The sequence below is a fragment of the Neofelis nebulosa genome, chromosome 2 (genome assembly GCF_028018385.1).
Source record: "Neofelis nebulosa isolate mNeoNeb1 chromosome 2, mNeoNeb1.pri, whole genome shotgun sequence".
Taxonomy (NCBI): domain Eukaryota; kingdom Metazoa; phylum Chordata; class Mammalia; order Carnivora; family Felidae; genus Neofelis; species Neofelis nebulosa.
Window position 1 is genome coordinate 38,704,296 of NC_080783.1, and position 17,663 is coordinate 38,721,958.

General features: G+C 34.6%; 1 protein-coding gene across 3 annotated transcripts in view; it reads left to right on the top strand.

Annotated features, from left to right (window-relative positions):
• Window positions 1-17,663, top strand: part of PGAP1 (post-GPI attachment to proteins inositol deacylase 1) — a 105,375-nt gene that overhangs the window by 47,402 nt on the left and 40,310 nt on the right. For 2 of the 3 annotated variants that reach the window (XM_058710437.1, XM_058710425.1), the window contains exons 12-19: window positions 361-412; window positions 5,236-5,313; window positions 9,713-9,788; window positions 12,572-12,645; window positions 12,749-12,800; window positions 13,288-13,354; window positions 13,767-13,875; window positions 15,531-15,569. In XM_058710437.1, the coding sequence (XP_058566420.1) occupies window positions 361-412; window positions 5,236-5,313; window positions 9,713-9,788; window positions 12,572-12,645; window positions 12,749-12,800; window positions 13,288-13,354; window positions 13,767-13,875; window positions 15,531-15,569 (547 nt within the window). The remainder of the gene's footprint in view (window positions 1-360; window positions 413-5,235; window positions 5,314-9,712; window positions 9,789-12,571; window positions 12,646-12,748; window positions 12,801-13,287; window positions 13,355-13,766; window positions 13,876-15,530; window positions 15,570-17,663) is intronic. The other variant, XM_058710432.1, reaches the window with a different exon arrangement.

Here is a 17,663-nt window from a genome sequence, read left to right on the forward strand (position 1 = left end):
TTTTCTCAATATAAATAATACAAATCACACCGCATTTTTTAGAATAGCTTCATACATTATTAAACTCATTTTGCTGCTATACTAAATTGTAGTATTGATTTTAAAATGAAAAAGAAAGGAAATTAACACCAATAATATTTGCAAACATTGAAATAGTTAGTTGCTAGGAAGAATATTTTTTTTTGTACCCTAAAGTCTTTATAGATAAGAGTATATTGGATTAGATTTACTGGACTTAACTTCGTTAGAACTTTCACTGATAGGTCTGTAGCTGGTTTCTTTTTCCTCTGAAGCTTATTTATAAATTATAGTATTTTAATATATTTGTTCTTTAATTATATTTTCATATTCATTTCAAAGCCGGCAAGGGATTGATTTATCATGGAAAGCTGAACTGCTGCCAACAATTAAGGTAAATTATGGCTTTAGAATTTTAATATCCAGTGGAAAAAAATACTGAAAAGACTTGCGTCTATAGGCATTTTAGAGTATGGTCTTCTATGAATTCATCTAAGTATTAAGTAAACTTGAGATTTGCTAACATAAATTTTAGAAATATTTTCTCTGGTAATATATTTAATGGAGAATAACATGAATTTTTTTTTTTTTTTTTTTTTTTTACTTTCAGAGGTAAAAACTGTAAGTTAACACTTTTCTAAATAAAATTTAGGGATGCCTGGGTTGCTCAGTCAGTTAAGCATCTGACTTCAGCTTAGGTCATGATCTCACGGTTTGTGGGTTTTAGCCCCTCGCCTGGCTCTGTGCTGACAGCTCAGAGCCTGGAGCCTCCTTCAGATTCTGTGTCTGCCCCTCCCCCACTTGCACTCTGTCTCTCTCTCTCTCTCTCTCTCTCTCTCTCTCTCTCTCCCCCACTCAAAAATAAATAATAAAAAAATTTAATAAAATTAAATTTGTATATTATAGCATCATACCAAGAGCTAGATAAATTTTTAAAATTGAATTTGAGAGTATGTTTGGAATGGTCTATCTTAAAATAGAAGCTGAGTAGTAGTTTGGGTTTTGGAGAGGACTTACAGTAGGGAAGTGAGCATCTTAAAGAGGTGCAAAGTAATTTTCCAGATCAACTTCAACATCACTTTGTGGTCAAGCACTTGGATAACTCTACTTTATCTAGTACTCCATGGAATTTATTTAATTGTTAGTGATTTCCTTAACTCTGACAGGTCAGCAAGTCTTTTTACAAAAGGTTAATATTGTTGGGAAAATAAAACAGTTCTAAAATTTGATGAAAATATCCACTGTAATTTCCAAATTGTATTTATTATAACCCATAATATTATATCAGGATTGGTAATTTTTAGTCTTCAAGTAAATTTATACTTTAAAAATGTATTTTCAGGGGTGCCTGGGTGGCTCAGTCTGTTAAGCTTCTGACTTTGGCTCACGTCACGATCTCACAGTTCTTGGGTCCCAACCCCACGTCAGGCCCTGTGCGGACAGCTCAGAACCTAGAGCCTGCTTTGGATTCTGTGTTTCCCTCTCTCTCTGTCCCTCCCCTCCTTGAGCTTTCTGTCAAAAATAAACATCAAAAAAAATTTTTTTTAATGTATTTTCATAATGAATCCTAGCCTCATAAACTTGAAAGTGAAGCCATCTGGGGCACCTGGGTGGCTCATTTGGTTAGGCTTCTGATTCTTGATTTCAGCTCACATCATGGTCTCATGGTTCTTTTTTTTTTTTCAACTTTTTTTTTTTTTTTTTTTTTTTGGGGGGACAGAGAGAGACAGAGCATGAACGGGGGAGGGGCAGAGAGAGAGGGAGACACAGAATCGGAAACAGGCTCCAGGCTCCGAGCCATCAGCCCAGAGCCTGACGCGGGGCTCGAACTCACGGACCGCGAGATCGTGACCTGGCTGAAGTCGGACGCTTAACCGACTGCGCCACCCAGGCGCCCCTGGTCTCATGGTTCTTGAGTTCAAGCCTGACAACAGGCTCTGGGCTGATGGTGTGGAGGCTGCTTGGAATTTCTCTCCTTCCCTCTCTGCCCCTCCTCTGCTTTCTCTCTCTCTCTCTCTCAAAATAAATCAATAAATTTTAAAAAATAATAAATAAATTTTAAAAAAGAAAGTGAAGCCATCTGGTTGGTCCCAGTCATCTCCCACTCCAGTTTAGTTAGTTAATTTGTGTTCATGAGTGTGTATATTTTTATGTATAGTCAACTTTACTAACAGAGAGGAATGACAGAATGAATAATTGCTAGTTACTTCACACTTGACTTTGAAATGGTTGCAATTTTTTCTGTCACCTTGGTCATCCTTACTTTGTGCATATTCAGTCATGTGGCTTTGTATTTAAGAGACAAGTATTATAGGAAAGTGATTACATTCACATGAACATTTTTAGTGTCTCTCACGGATTCTACTTTAATGTAGGCAGGAGCAAAACAAACAAAAGTATTAGGGTATAACTCATAATCATTCATAAATCTTTCCTTGAATTTCCAATTTGGATATCCTAACCAATCTGTTATTTAAGAGTTTGGAGGAAATAAATGATTAAAATCTGATAGAGGAGCGCCTGGGTAACTCAGTTAAGCGTCTGACTCTTGATTTTTGGCTCAGGTCATGATTTCACAGTTCATGACTTCAAGCCCACTGTCACTGCAGAGCCTGCTTGGGATTCTCTCTCTCTACGCCTGCCCCACTCATGGCTCTCTCTCTAAGTAAACTTAAAAAAAAAGAAAACCCTGATAGGATATTACTGTGCTCCTATTTTTAAAAAGTTAGTTCTTAAATAATAAAATCCTTATAATATATGTTTAATCTCAAAGATTAAACAATGTATTCATCTAGTTCTGGACCCCTATGTATTTCTTCTAAATGTAAGAAATAGCTGGCTGAACAGCAGGAGAACAAGCTATTCCAGCTGCTTTTTATAGTGAATGCTGAAAGAGGTTGTCAGACAGTGTTAAAAGCCTACTGAAATTTAGAAGGGGGAAAATGGAAGAAGGAAGTTTAGAAAACAAGGATTATAATATTCTTCAATCTTTGGTGTTCTCATCTGAAGAGGATTATAATTATTAAACATAAATTTTTCCATTTTCATGAAAATCCAAATTATATATGTGTTAGCCATTTGTAAAAAGAACACAAAATTATTTTGTCATCAAGTTGAAGGGAAAAGATTAATAAGATTTTGTAGATTTTATTTATATCATCTCAATGAAAGCAATGTTAGGTTCATAGAATCATACCACTTTTAGCATTGCTGCTGACTGAACTGTAATAAATAGAAGAGTCCAGCATAGCACTTGTAAATTCAGTTTTTAAATGCCAATCCCATGGAATTTTTCTTCCATGGGTACAATGAAGAAGTTTCTTCAAAACACAACACAGCAGGCCAAGAATTTGGTAAGCCAAAATGGATTTATTGTTGAAAACAAACACAAAAATTAACTTTCTAAAGATACCTACCTTATATGAGAAAACTATTTTGTCACCATTTTGCCTTAATCATACTTTGGCATCATAGCTTTGCTCTGCAAACAGCAGCAGAACTTAGAGGGTTTCTGACATCAAAACCTGGAGCCCAACGTGGGACTTGAACTCATGACCCTGAGATCAAGACCTGAGCTGAGATCAGGAATTGGACACTTCACTGACTAAGCTGCCCAGGCTCCCCAAAACTTGGTGTTTGATTTCCAGTGTGTATTGTCCCAGCATTAAGGGCATTTTAAAATCCCTTAAAACACTGAAAAATTTCCAAACTTCATATTAATCTTATTTGTCAATATAACAATTGCATGAATTATTATATTGTTCATACCTACTAACATTATAACTATATGAGAATTTTATAAGGAAATTTTTTGGCACTGTTACCTTTTCAGAGTATTCTGATCCTAAAAATAATTCTTGAGAAAAAATTATTCTTGCAAATAAATAACAAAAGCTATTGGATAACTACACAAAGTAACCATGGTTCTTTCTAATTATTCTTTTATAATTAATCTACCATTTGTCTGGGTAGTCTCAATTGCCTGTCACTGTGATTTTTGAGACGTCTTTAAGGCCTTTTCATTTACAGTAGAATGTATTAAGTCTTGTTGAGACTGCCAAGTAGAGGTGAAGCCTAGGAGTTTAAAAACACTCACAGGTGAATCTGGCCAGGTTGTTAGAGGGCCACTTGTTAACAGTTCTGTAGCTTCAGCACCTTTGTTCTACTTGCCCCCATATGTGCTTCTGAAAAACACTGGAGAAAGTTAACTGTCTGCAGAAATTTCTTAATGCATACAAATTGTTACCACATATAACTACTTCCATCCCCACTCCTACTTCCAGGAAAAAAAAGCTGGATTTAAAAACTATATTTGGGGGCACCTGGGTGGCTCAGTCGATCAAGCGTCCAACTCTTGATTTTTGCTCATGATCTCATGGTTCATAGGATTGAGCTCCCCAGTGATCTCTGCACTGACAGCATGGAGCCTGCTTGGGATTCTCTCTTCTTTTCTCTCTGCTCCTCTCCTGCTCATGGTCTCTCTCAAAATAAATAAAATTAAAAAAAAAAAAAATCCCTGTATATGGTGGCTTCGTTTTTCATTAAATCGACCAGTCTCCTATCTAATCATTCCTCAAAATATGGACTAAAGGATCTTGTCTTAATTTTGAAAATAGAGATGTTCATTTGATAAGGTACATTATTAGTCATATTGTGTCTTCATGTCATTTGCTGAATAATTTCTAGGAGGTGATGTTTATATACATCATTAGATGGCAAGTCTTTACTGCTTGGGCTAGATCAGAATCATTTGAGGTTAAGTTGCAACTCTTCCATTATTTTTAGTATTCATTTATTCATTCATTGAATGCTCTTTGTCATATACCACCAAAATAAATGTAGAAATCATATGTTAATAAAAAAACAAATGGACAAGTTATAAAAGATACCATATCTGGAAATAATTATGTAAAACCACTAAATTTAGTATTAAGTGTCATTTGTTTTACAAGAAGGGATATAGTTCAAGGAATATTTTTGGTAGTCTGTACTTACAAAATTATCAGGAATTTGACTTCAGCAGGATTATTAACCTGAAAATGTAAATATGGGAATTTTACAAAGTCCTAAATGTGAAGTTTGAAATCAGTTTCTTTAATAACAAGATAATAAGAAATTAGTGTTTGTAATTTATCTTTTAACATGCTTTAAGCTCTGTGTACCATCAGAAATCAGCTGTTTATATTGTGGGGGTTTTTTTTGTTTTTTTTTTTTTAGTCTCTGACATTAAGACTTCAAGACTATCCTTCTTTGTCTCATCTTGTGGTTTATGTACCATCTGTTCATGGAAGTAAGGTAACAAATGGATTAAGGTTATTATCAGAATGTTTTATGGATACTCATGCTAAATATTTAAGTTATTTTTTGATGACTTCATTAGTATAATGCTTATCTAAAACAGTGGCTAGTTCAGTGATCCACCTAAGACTGTTAAATCATAGGATCATCTATTCTAACATGAATTAAGTAGAATAAACCTAAGTCTCTGTGTTCAAAGTGGGAACTTAATTTATATATTATTCTTTCAAAATCTCTTCATTATTGAGTACCCTTTTATGTTAAGACTCTGCCAGGAATTATAGGAGGCCCACAAATCAATCTTATTCTCAAAAAGCTACGTACTGTTGGGTAGGGGAGAGAAACATTTGGAAGCAGAGGGAAGAGTGAGATACCCAAAAATATAATACAAATCAGAATATAGTAAGTAAATAAGTATAAGAAGGGGAGCTATCTCTGAATGATGGAATGAAGAAACGCTTTATTATGAAGTGATATTTAAAATTGCCTTGGGGTGCCTGGGTGTCTCAGTCAGTTGACCATCCGACTCTTGATTTTGTCTCAGATCGTGGGATCGAGCACTGCCGCAGGCTCTGGGCTGAATATGGAGCCTGCTTGGGATTTTCTTTCTATCTCTTCCTCTGCACCTCTCCCCTGCTTGTGTGTGCTCGCTCTCTCTCTCTCTCTCTCCCCCTCAAATAAATAAAAATGAAAAAAAGATTTTTAGATAATAAAGTAAAATGCCTTAAAGGATAGTTAAGATTTTTATGGGTAGAATGAACATTGTAGACCTGTGCTATCCAATATGGGTGTTATGAGCACATGTGGCTATTTAATTCAAAAACAAAACTAAATAAAATAAAAAATTAATTTCCTTGGTTGTACTAGCCACATTCCAGGTGCTCAATAGTAACATCATTGCAGAAAGTTATAATGAACAGCACTGCTGGGTCAAAGAAATAGATCCAAGTATGCAAGTGTGAAAGTGTAGGATATGTTTGGAAAACAATGGATAAGTAAACAGTAATTTTAAAAAGATGGCCACCATGGGTAGAATAGTGGTGGAAGAAAAGTCTGGGAAAGTAGTCCATGGCCATATTGTGGAGGACTTTGATTGGAAGATTCGGGACTTTATAGAATTCACGAGTTAGTAGACAGCTGAAAGATTTTCAGAAATGGAATCAGCCGTTTTGGAAGATGAATCTATAGTGTGCATGGATTAGAAACAGACAAGATACTTCATAAGGGGTTATGAGGACTTGAAATATGGAAGTGGGAATAGAAATACTCCCACTTGGTAGAGATGGTGATTTTTAAGGGAAGTTGGGGGAGGGAGAAGCAAGAAAATGGAGGTAAAAGACCCTCTATTCCCCTTTCCATATTTCACCCAACAAATTTATCCTTCAAAATCTAGCTTAAGTGTCCCCTGTTTTCCATTTCATGACTCCTTTAGGCAACCTCTTGCTTCCATGCCACTTTAACTTTGAGGGATTTATTACACTGAATTATAATTTATGTCTCTATTCCCACCACCATATTGTGAATTCTTTGAGACTAAGACCAGATAGATTTTATTCTACTCAGCATCCTCAACCTTTAGCAACTCACTACCATATAAATGCTCAAAAAATGTTTTTTGAATGAGAAAATTGTAGAGATTTAAGGCCAAAATCATTAGGAAAATTTTAAAGATAAAGGAAAAAGGGGATGTAGTCAGAGATTAACTCAAAGATTGAATCTAGAAGTACCTTATAATAGATTGATTGTTTTGTTTTGCTTAGCTCAAGTGAGAGATAATTCAACATCTTCAATTCTAAAAGCTCTCTTTAGGGGGTTTTCTGTCAGGTAAGTTGGTTTTGAATGAATTAAACATCTTTCCCAAACTTGGAAAGGCCATCCCTGGTTATTCCAAGAAATGAATGAGCCTTTCACAAATAGACAGCCTTAGCAGCCTAATGAATATTTAATACGTCTTAATGCTCTTTGGAAAGTACCACTTGCTGACTGTACTGTTACACACCCAGTCTTATAAAATGTTAATTTAGGCCTTTCGTAATTTCTCTATATCTGTTATAACCCATCATAAGGATACATATATTTAAATAGTTTGAATTTATTTTTCAGTCAACTGATAATACAATTTTCAATATACAAATATGGAATTACATTTTTTTGATGACAGAAAACAAATAATTAAGTTCATTAGAAAGAGAACCTTGAATTCTTTTCTTGGGTATGGGTTTATTCCATTTTAAAGGGCATAGCCAAATTTTTAAAGCAACAATAAAAATTATATTATTTTAAATACCCGTACAAAGTGATTTAAAATTCTCTGTTGGAGTCCCTGGGTGGCTCAGTTGGTTGAATGTCAGATTCTTGATTTTGACTCCGGTCATAATCTCACAGTTAGTGAGATCAAGCCCCACATCAGGCTCTGGACTGTCAGCTCAGAGCCTGTTTGGGATTCTCTCCCTCTCCATTTGTCTCTGCCCCTCCCTCTCTCGCATGCGCTCTTGCTCAAAATAAATAAACTTAAAAAAATAATAAAGTTAAAATGGTTCTCTGAGGCAATGTCTCACTAAAAATGCTTTGTTAAAAATAAGATGAATAGGGGCGCCTGGGTGGTGCAGTCGGTTAAGCGTCCGACTTCAGCCAGGTCACGATCTCGCAGTCCGTGAGTTTGAGCCCCGCGTCAGGCTCTGGGCTGATGGCTCGGAGCCTGGAGCCTGTTTCCGATTCTGTGTCTCCCTCTCTCTCTGCCCCTCCCCCGTTCATGCTCTGTCTCTCTCTGTCCCAAAAATAAATTAAAAAAAAAAACGTTAAAAAAAAAATTTTTTAAAAAAAAAATAAAAAAAAAAATAAGATGAATAATCCTATTCAGTAAATGATTGCCCTAACCTTGTAATGGTGGTTTTCTATAAGGAAAGTGTCTGATGGTATTCTTGGCCATGTAAGTATAGAAGCAGGGAATAAAGCAAAGCCCCTTGACAAGTATTTCCTTTTATTCCCTTGTGTGCACTGTAGTCAAATAGCATTTTCCCACATCTGCTTTTCACTTTCAGAAACAAAAAATCCACCTAAGAGGCAAACAAAATAACAATCTATTGAGCTTCAAGCACAATCCAAGGTACACTTATTGGAAAACCCTAGGATAAACCTCACTGGCTTTCTACTTCCTATCAACAGCAAACTACTTGCTCACTACAATTAAGCATCAGATTAATTTTTTTCTTTGGCTCCTATAGACCAAAGAAATTTGGTTTCCTTTTGGAAATTATTTTAATGATAACATTCTAATTGCAGACAGCTTAGGGCAAAGTTCCTTTATGCTGTTGTAGAAATGTTATTACAAAAGAAATGCCATTACAAAAATTTGTAATCATGCCAATGTAACATTTTAATTTTACTTTTTTTGAGATGGCATCTTTTTTGGTATATTTAGGGGCACCTCTGGCTCAGTTGGTTGAGTGTCTGACTCTTGATTTTGACTTGGATCATGATGTCATGCATGGTTCATGGGCTCGAACCCCACATTGGGCTTTTTGCTAATAGCACACAGAGCCTACTTGGGATTCTCTCAAGGTTTTAAACTTAAAAAAAAAAAAAGTTTATTTATTTTGAGACAGAGAGAGTGTACAAGCAAGGGGAGGGGCAGAGAGAGGGAGAGAGAGAATCCCAAGCAGGCACCATGCTGTCAGTGCACAGCCCTACACGGGGCTCCATCCCATGAACTGAACCATGAGATCATACCAGAGCTGAAATCAAGAGCCAGACACTTTTAACCAACTGAACCACCCAGGTGCCCCAAGATAGCATTTCTTTTTCTTGCTTTATACATACTAAACCTTTTTTTCCATTTATTCCAATCACTGTTTAACCTGAAATAATCATACAAATAGCGTTAATGATTGGTAGATGAATGGTAGTATGTCTGTCTCCAAGTCTTTTGTAGTCTAATTAAAGTGTTGTAGATACATAATAAATATGGGATTTTTACAAAAGTAAATGTAACAAAATCATTTCTTTTTGACTTTGAAAGTATTCAGAGATTTTTATTTAAATCTCTAATTAATCTTGAGTTAACCTTGGTTCTTAATGCTTTGATCCATCCTTTAAAGTCCTTCTATGAACACCTAAAAGTAACCTGAAGAAAACTGCTATACATCAGCTGTTACACAAATGATCCTCCAATAATTTGTCTATGAAATTAAGATAGTGCATCAGATTTTGTTAGTTTAGTATCCCTCCTTGAGTAATTGTTGGCCATCTAAGTATAGCCAGAGTTAGAATGTGATAGGTAATAACTTCTGCAAAGCTAGTTTATAGACTTTTATTTTCCACTCAAACATCAAGTGAAGATATTTTACTATAAATTTAATTCTATTTTTTTCTAATAAATCAATATTTTATATTTTAGTTTGTTGTGGATTGTGAATTCTTTAAAAAAGAGACAAGAACCATTCAGCTTCCTGTAACTCATCTTTTTTCCTTTGGTAAGTACTTTGATTTTGGAAATCTTAAGAATTGCTTTTATTTTTAACAGAGTGATTTATTTTATGCCAGTCAGTTGCATAATGTAATGCAGTAATGGAGAGACTGTAACATTAAATGTTGTGCGTTTGAAGTATAGTTCTTAGAATAAATACATGATGTGGTTCAGTGTTCTGATTCTTATTTAATACTGGGCCAGCAGGCATCTTTTGAAAATGGAAACTTTAATTTTCTCCCTAATCATGTACATTTGTTGGTAATCGTGTGTGTGTGTGTATGTGTGTTCTTCCATGAATTTATACTACATATTGGCCTTTTTAATAAAATGTTTGTTTATAAGTTAGGGCATCTGGGTGGCTCGGTCGGTTAAGCCCCCAACTCTTGGTTTTAGCTCAGGTCATTATTTCATGGTTCATGGGTTCAAGCGCATGGTGGGCTCTGCCCCTGACAGCATGGACCTGCTTGGGATTCTCTCTGCCTCTCCCTTGTGCGCATGCTCTTTCTCTCTCAAAATAAATTTTAAAAAAATTTTAATGTTTATTGTAAGGTATAAATAGCTGCCTGCCGTATGGAAGTTTTAAGATTTCTCTAATTCTTTTATGGTTTCTTTTTCTTTTCTTTTCTTTTCTTTTCTTTTTTTTTTTTTTACTGTGGTAAAATACACATAACTAAATTTTTTTTAAATTTTATTTTGAAATAATTTTGAACACTCAGGACAGTTCTAGAAAGAGCACAAAATTTTTATATATCCTTCATTCACCTTAACATAAATAATACAATTTTCAAAACTAAGAAATTAGTACAATAGTATTGACCAATTACAGGCTTTATTTGGTTTTCATCAGTTTTTCCACCACTGTTCTCTAGGTTCCCACACTGCATTCAGTTGTCATGTCCTATTCATCTTCTCTAGTCTTTTTTTTTTTTTTTTTTTAAATGTTTATCCATTTTTGAGAGAGAGAAAGAGAGTGTGAAAGGGCGACGGGCAGAGAGAGAGAGAGGGAGACACAGGATCTGAAGCAGGCTCCAGGCTCTGAGCTGTCAGCACAGAGCCTGACACAGGGCTCTAAATGATGAACCATGAGATCATGACCTGAACTGAAACCAAGAGTCAGACGCTTAACTGACTGAGCCACCCAGGCACCCCTAGTCTTTGTTGTTTTTTTTTAATGTTTGTTTATTTTTAAGGGGGAGAGCGTGAATGGGAGAGGTACAGAGACAGAGAGGAAGACAGAGGGTCCAAAGCGGAGAGCCCAATGTGGGGCTTAAACTCACAAATCATGACATAATGACCTGAGCCAAAGTCAGATGCTCAACCGACTGAGCCACCCAGGCACCCCATCATCTCTTCTAGTCTTGATAGTGCCTCAGGTTTTCCTTGTCTTTCATAACTTTGACACCTTTTGAAGAGTACTTGTCAGTTGTTTTATAGAATATCGAATATCAAATATTTGGATTTGTCTGATGCTTTCTTATGATTAGATTAAGATTGTGCTTTTTTAACAAGCATATCACCAAAGCGATGTGTACATCTCAGTGTATCATATCATTGCACACATAACTAGCAACGTTAACCTTGATTACTTGGTTAAGGTAGTGTCTGCCAGGTTTCTCCACTGTAAATTTACTCGTTTCCTTTTTGTACTTAATAAATATCTTGGGGGGGACTACTTTGAGAATATTTAAGTACCCTGTTTATCTTCAAAATAACCCACTAATTTTAGCATCCTTTTTTTTTTTTTTAAGTTTATTTATTTTGAGAGAGAGAGAGAGAGAGAAGGGCAGAAACAGAGGGAGAGGGAGAATCCCAAGCAGGCTCCGCATTGTCAGCAGAGAGTCCCATGTGTGGCTCAAACTCAGGAACCACGAGATCATGACCTGAGCCGAAGTCAGATGCTTAACCGACTGAGCCATCAGGCACCCCTGGTTCTTCTAGTCTGAGGCAATTATTACTGGTATTCTGTATTATAATTTTTGTGAAAGTAAAGTTGTCCCTTCTCTATTTATTTACTTACTCAGTTTTTATTTATGTCAGTATGACTCATGGATATTTACTTTATTCATTCTATTATATTTAAATGTTTTTATTTATTTTTGAGAGAGAGAAAGAGCACAAGCGGGGGAGGGGCAGAGAGAGAGAGAGGGAGACACAGAATCCAAAGCAGGCCTCAGACATGGCACTAGAAATCGTGAACCACAAGGTCATGACCTGAAGTCGGCTGCTTAACCGACTGAGCCACCCAGGCTCATTGGATTATAATTTAATACTGTCATTACATTTTTTTTTTTTAAGTTGTTCCAGTATTGGATATTAAGAGCTCATTTTAGATTGGCTCCTTACCCTTTTGGCATGACCCATTCTTAAAATATATTTTTTTAGTATTCCATTTGTTTAAAGAATCTGTTACCTGAGAGAGGAAACTTCCTTTTCCTTTAGATTTTTATCCCTCACCCACCTTATTTATTTGTTTGTTTATTTTTGGTAAAAAGGAAACTCTGAATCACTCATCTCATTAAAGATAACAAACTTCTAAGAGATCTACCAAGAAAGCATACCTTTTTGAAATTGGAAATTTATACTTGACTTTTTAAAATACATACATTATAAATGTTATCTAGAGTTTATTGAAGGAGGATAGGATTTTTAGTTCACTCCTCCATACCAGAAATGAAAATCCTTAAACTCTTTTTTAAGATTAAAAATGTGCTAGCATTATTAAGCAATCAGTACTTTTTAAAAAAATTCTTTGGTGTTCTAAGTAACACAATGCTTTCAATTCAACAGGGCTCTCTTCAAGGAAAGTGTTATTAAATACAAGTGGCCTGTTTTATAATATAGAACTTCTAAACTTTGGACAGGTAATTATCCTGATTATAACAAGGATTTGATTTTACTTTGCTATGTAATTAAGCAAACAAATAAACTTTTACTTTTTTGTTTTTGTGGTCATACGCTTATTAGATATACCAAGCTTTTAAAATCAACGTAGTGAGCAAGTGCTCAGGAGTAAAAGGTAAGTGTATTTTCTGAGAAGAATAGTATTGTCATTTGAAGAATCAGTAGGTCTTTACTTGAATTTTCTGTAGTGCTTATTATTTTGTGTATTTATGTGAATTAAAATTAAATAAATCATAGTAGAAAAACTGTTTATGTTTCCAACAGATTTAACACAGACCCTTTGTTAACACTAAGCATCTTCAACTGTATCAGTTTAAATATCCACATTTTTTAAAAATACTGTATATCTTTCTGTCTCACTATAGTAATTCAGGTTTAGCTTTTTTTCAGTTTCTTAGTATTTCCCATATGCTTTAATATCTTTTGTAAGTCTAATTAAACATTATTAGTTAATAATTCTCCGTAATTTCTTATGTGATATAATTCTTACTGGTTATTTTTTATGAAATGGGTAACTGTAGTTAGTTAGGTATTATAGTAGTTTATGTAACATTTAATGTAACATAAGGTTAGTAACATGTATTTCCTTTATGTTTTCACAGAAGAAATAACTAGTATCTATAAACTTCATATTCCTTGGTCTTATGAGGATTCACTAACTATTGCACAGTAAGTATATTAAAGAATTTATCTTAAACTTTGGTGTTTTTGAATAATACATATTCTGTTTATTTAAATCATAGTGAAATTTTAGTGAAACTAAGTGCCTCTTAATAAAATGTAACTATCCTTTATGTAGCATTGCGCTCATAAGATAACATAGTATTCTTACCTAAATGATCTAGAATTTAAACCTTACTTGCTTGGAACATCAACCCCTTCCTAGACCATCCTCCAACTTCTCTTCTAGTTGAATGAGCAAACGACTGTGATAGGATTGGAAAAGTGTCCCATTTTTAATAACATGTCTGACATGTGTCTTCCTCTCCATTCTGTCATTGTGTTGTGCAAGGATTGACTTAGCCATGGTTATTTAACAGTATTTTGTATTTGAGAAATGATACTTGAATTATCTTTTCAGGGTACCATCTTCCACAGAAATTTCTCTGAAACTCCATATTGCTCAACCAGAAAATGAGAGCCAGGTAGCATTATTAAAAATGTACACATCTTCAGACTGTCAGTATGAAGTAAGTTGTATGTTTACTTAATTTTTAAGATTTAGTTATAGAATAAATAGGAAATATATTTTTATATTAGTCTCAGATATATGGCAATGTGGAAACCAGTAAATATACAAAATAGACATTTATGATGCTTTAAATATTCTGCATTTTGCCTGTTAGCACCACCCTAGTATTTTCCTAGGTGGACTATTAAAAGTATACATCTTAATAAATAGTAGAAAATAAGCAAAAAATTGAGACTGTAGACTAACCTTCTAAATTTAGAAACCCAAAGTCCAAAATCCTCTGTAAATTGAAGAATATCATGAAATCAGCTGACACGGCTTTTCTGCAATAATTGACATGATGTGTATTGGTTTCCAGCTCTATTGGATAAGGTTAAGAATCTTCTTTCCTTTTCATTAGCTTTTTAAATCTGTTAGTCATTAATGTGCAATGTAGTGCCTATTGTGTTTGTTTTAACAACCAACAGATCTCTGCTATAAGAGAAGGGAAATAGACTTGAGCAACATTTACCCTTATGGATTCATGAACTACAAGAGTCCCTATGTATCCAAATATGCCAGGTTCTAAGGATTCCAGGTTTAAGGGATTGAAGTATATATACATTTAATGGTGGTTTCCGGTTTATGTGAAATAACTTCTTTCCATGCAATTCCTTTCAATCAACCTTATTTGGATTCTTCATTAGAATTGACTTTCTTGGGGTAAACTAGAATTGGTAGGTTACATGAATAGAATCTGTTCGTAGCAACAAGTTTCAGTTGAACCTAAATTATGAGTTATTTTAGATTTCATGGAATTTATTACTGGTTTGATATCTTCATTGTTTCTAACATTGAAGGATTTTGTAGGGCTGTAATGGTTTTTAACATGTCTTCATAGTTCTAATAGTGATAGTGAGAATTGCATAATAATTTGGCTCCATGTACTGCACACTCTGAAAATGTCAATATTTTTTAACTACTTTACGTTTTTAAAAAGTCAGTATTATAAATAGCCATTTTATAATTTCCTTATGAAATACATATTTCCTTTTCCCAGGCTTGCTAATATCAAAAAGGGTATATTTATAATAGAGATAATTAATGATGAATTTCTTTTTAATACATTGTTTTGGCTTAAATTTTACCAAATACACTCCATTTGTTCCTGGTCTTATATCATGTGAAACTTGTTTTTATGAAATTTACTCAGAATTGGCTTAGCTTAACTATACTTAGTGCTGTACAGTTGTAGGTTTGAGGTTTTTAAAATATCAGTTATGTAGTAGGTTAATTTGTGTTTAATTGTTCAGACATATGTATAGCTTCTGGACTCAATCAGTAAATTCCTTTAGATTATATGACCCAATACTAAGATTCTGGTTAATCAAAAATTCTAGTTAGTAAAGGGTTACCTATCACATGTACCATAGCATTCATCCAATTATCAAAGAATTAGAAGGAAAATATATTGAATAATAAAACTATACTTATTGCAAATTAAAATTTCTGCTTCAGAGGATCCTTTTAAGACTGTAAGTGCCTTTAGGTTGGTTATTATAAAAAAATTAACGATTGTGTTTAGAGATGTGCAGAAGTGTTCAATTTAATAAAATGTGAACTAGAAGAGTTTAGGAGAAATAACCTCTTTTTTTTATGATTATTTTAAACTAGGTCACAGTTAAGACTTCCTTTTCACAAATTCTTGGACAGGTAAGATTCCTGGTTGATTATTGATTGCCTTGTAAATAGATACTATGAGGCATAGGTTACAAACTTTTTCTATAAAAGGGCCAGATAATGAAATATTTTAACATACCAAATATGGTCTTTTGCTGCTGCTACTGCTACAGTTCCTTCTTCCTCCCCCCACCCCCAGTCTTTTTCCTTTTCCTTCTTTCTCCTGCTTTAATAAAATCCAAAAACCATTCTTCACAGATAGGTCATAGTTGGCCACCCCTGGCTTTAAGGTGATGGTTTCATTCCTAAGAATTGAGAGCTGATTCTTGATTTGCAAACAAACTAATATTTTTGGCTAAATGAATGTCTTATAAAGATTTTATGTTGCTCATACTGTGCTATAAGTCATAATCCAATAAAATTTTAGGCTCTCATATAAACAAACAATTTCAAATGACTTTTTATGTTGTGTGTGCTTAGTTTGTAAAAAATAAAAAGTAAATTATATTAAAAATAAATATGTTGGAGTGCCTGGGTGGCTCAGTCGGGTTGTGCCCAGCTCTTGATTTCAGCTCAAGTCTTGATCTCCTGGTTCGTGAGAGTGAACTTCATGTCAGGCTCTGCACTGACAGTGCACAGCCTGCTTGGGATTCTCTCCCTCATTCTCTGCTCCTCCTCGACTCACACATGTGCTCACTCTCTCAAAATAAATAATCTTTAATAAATAAATAAATAGAAACGTTGAAATATTTTAAATTCTTTTGGTGAGTATAATTCATAAGCAAATAATGTTACAGAAATAACTTATCAAGTAACAGAGCTACTAAATTATTCAGCATCATTATAATTTGCAGAATTGTATAACCTGTTATATTTATGTATAACATAAATAATAGTATTGATTAGTCAGAAAAATTATATAGTGGTTTTAAAATTGACTAAAATTTTTTTGTGCCCTCTATTAATTTTACTTTATTTTTTGGTCTCTTGTGTTTTGTAATTCGGGCAGAGCAGAATTTTTAAGACTTAACTCATTCTATATTTATAAAATTTACAAACCAAAATTAAATTCAAAAATTTTTTACATGATCTCATCTGATTCTCACAGCAACCTGGTGAGAGCTAGATTGTAATTATTTTTAAATTTGTGATCATTAGAAAATTGTAAGTTAAGGGGCGCCTGGGTGGCGCAGTCGGTTAAGCGTCCGACTTCAGCCAGGTCACGATCTCGCGGTCCGTGAGTTCGAGCCCCGCGTCAGGCTCTGGGCTGATGGCTCGGAGCCTGGAGCCTGTTTCCGATTCTGTGTCTCCCTCTCTCTCTGCCCCTCCCCCGTTCATGCTCTCTCTCTGTCCCAAAAATAAAAAAAATAAAAAACGTTAAAAAAAGAAAAATTAAGGAATATAGGGGAAGAATTGATGCTGTTGTATATTTAGTATGTCCAGAAGGCATGTTAGTGTATGCAGTGATATAGGCTGAGGATACAACATACTCTCTTACCCATATCATCCCCGTGGCTCATAATTCAGATTAGTGACCGAAAAAGTCAAGTTAGCTTGATACTTGATAGCAAAGCATAATTATCTGTCCACCAAAGAAGAATATGCTAGTATTCTTGCTTAGGCATGGAAATTTATCTAAAAAAACAAGATATGTAGGTGTTACAGAATCAATGGTGGATACTTTTTTTAAATGTCAAAGAATTTGTGGTAATTAAGTCCTCAGATTACTGGAAAGATACCAGATGCTCTTTCTTCATGTTTGTTTAAAAATTTAGCTTGAGGGGCGCCTGGGTGGCACAGTTGGTTAAGCGTCCGACTTCAGCCAGGTCACGATCTCGCGGTCCGTTAGTTCGAGCCCGGCGTCAGGCTCTGGGCTGATGGCTCGGAGCCTGGAGCCTGTTTCTGATTCTGTGTCTTCCTCTCTCTCTGCCCCTCCCCCGTTCATGCTCTGTCTCTCTCTGTCCCAAAAATAAATTAAAAACGTTGAAAAAAAAAATTTAGCTTGAGAACAGGAGAATGAATTGAAGTTGTATATATCATTCATACATATTTTCAGTGTTGCTGATTCAAAGAAGACTGAGAAGAAGAATAAAGAGAAAGCTTGCTTGAGAGAATCTTTAACTTCTG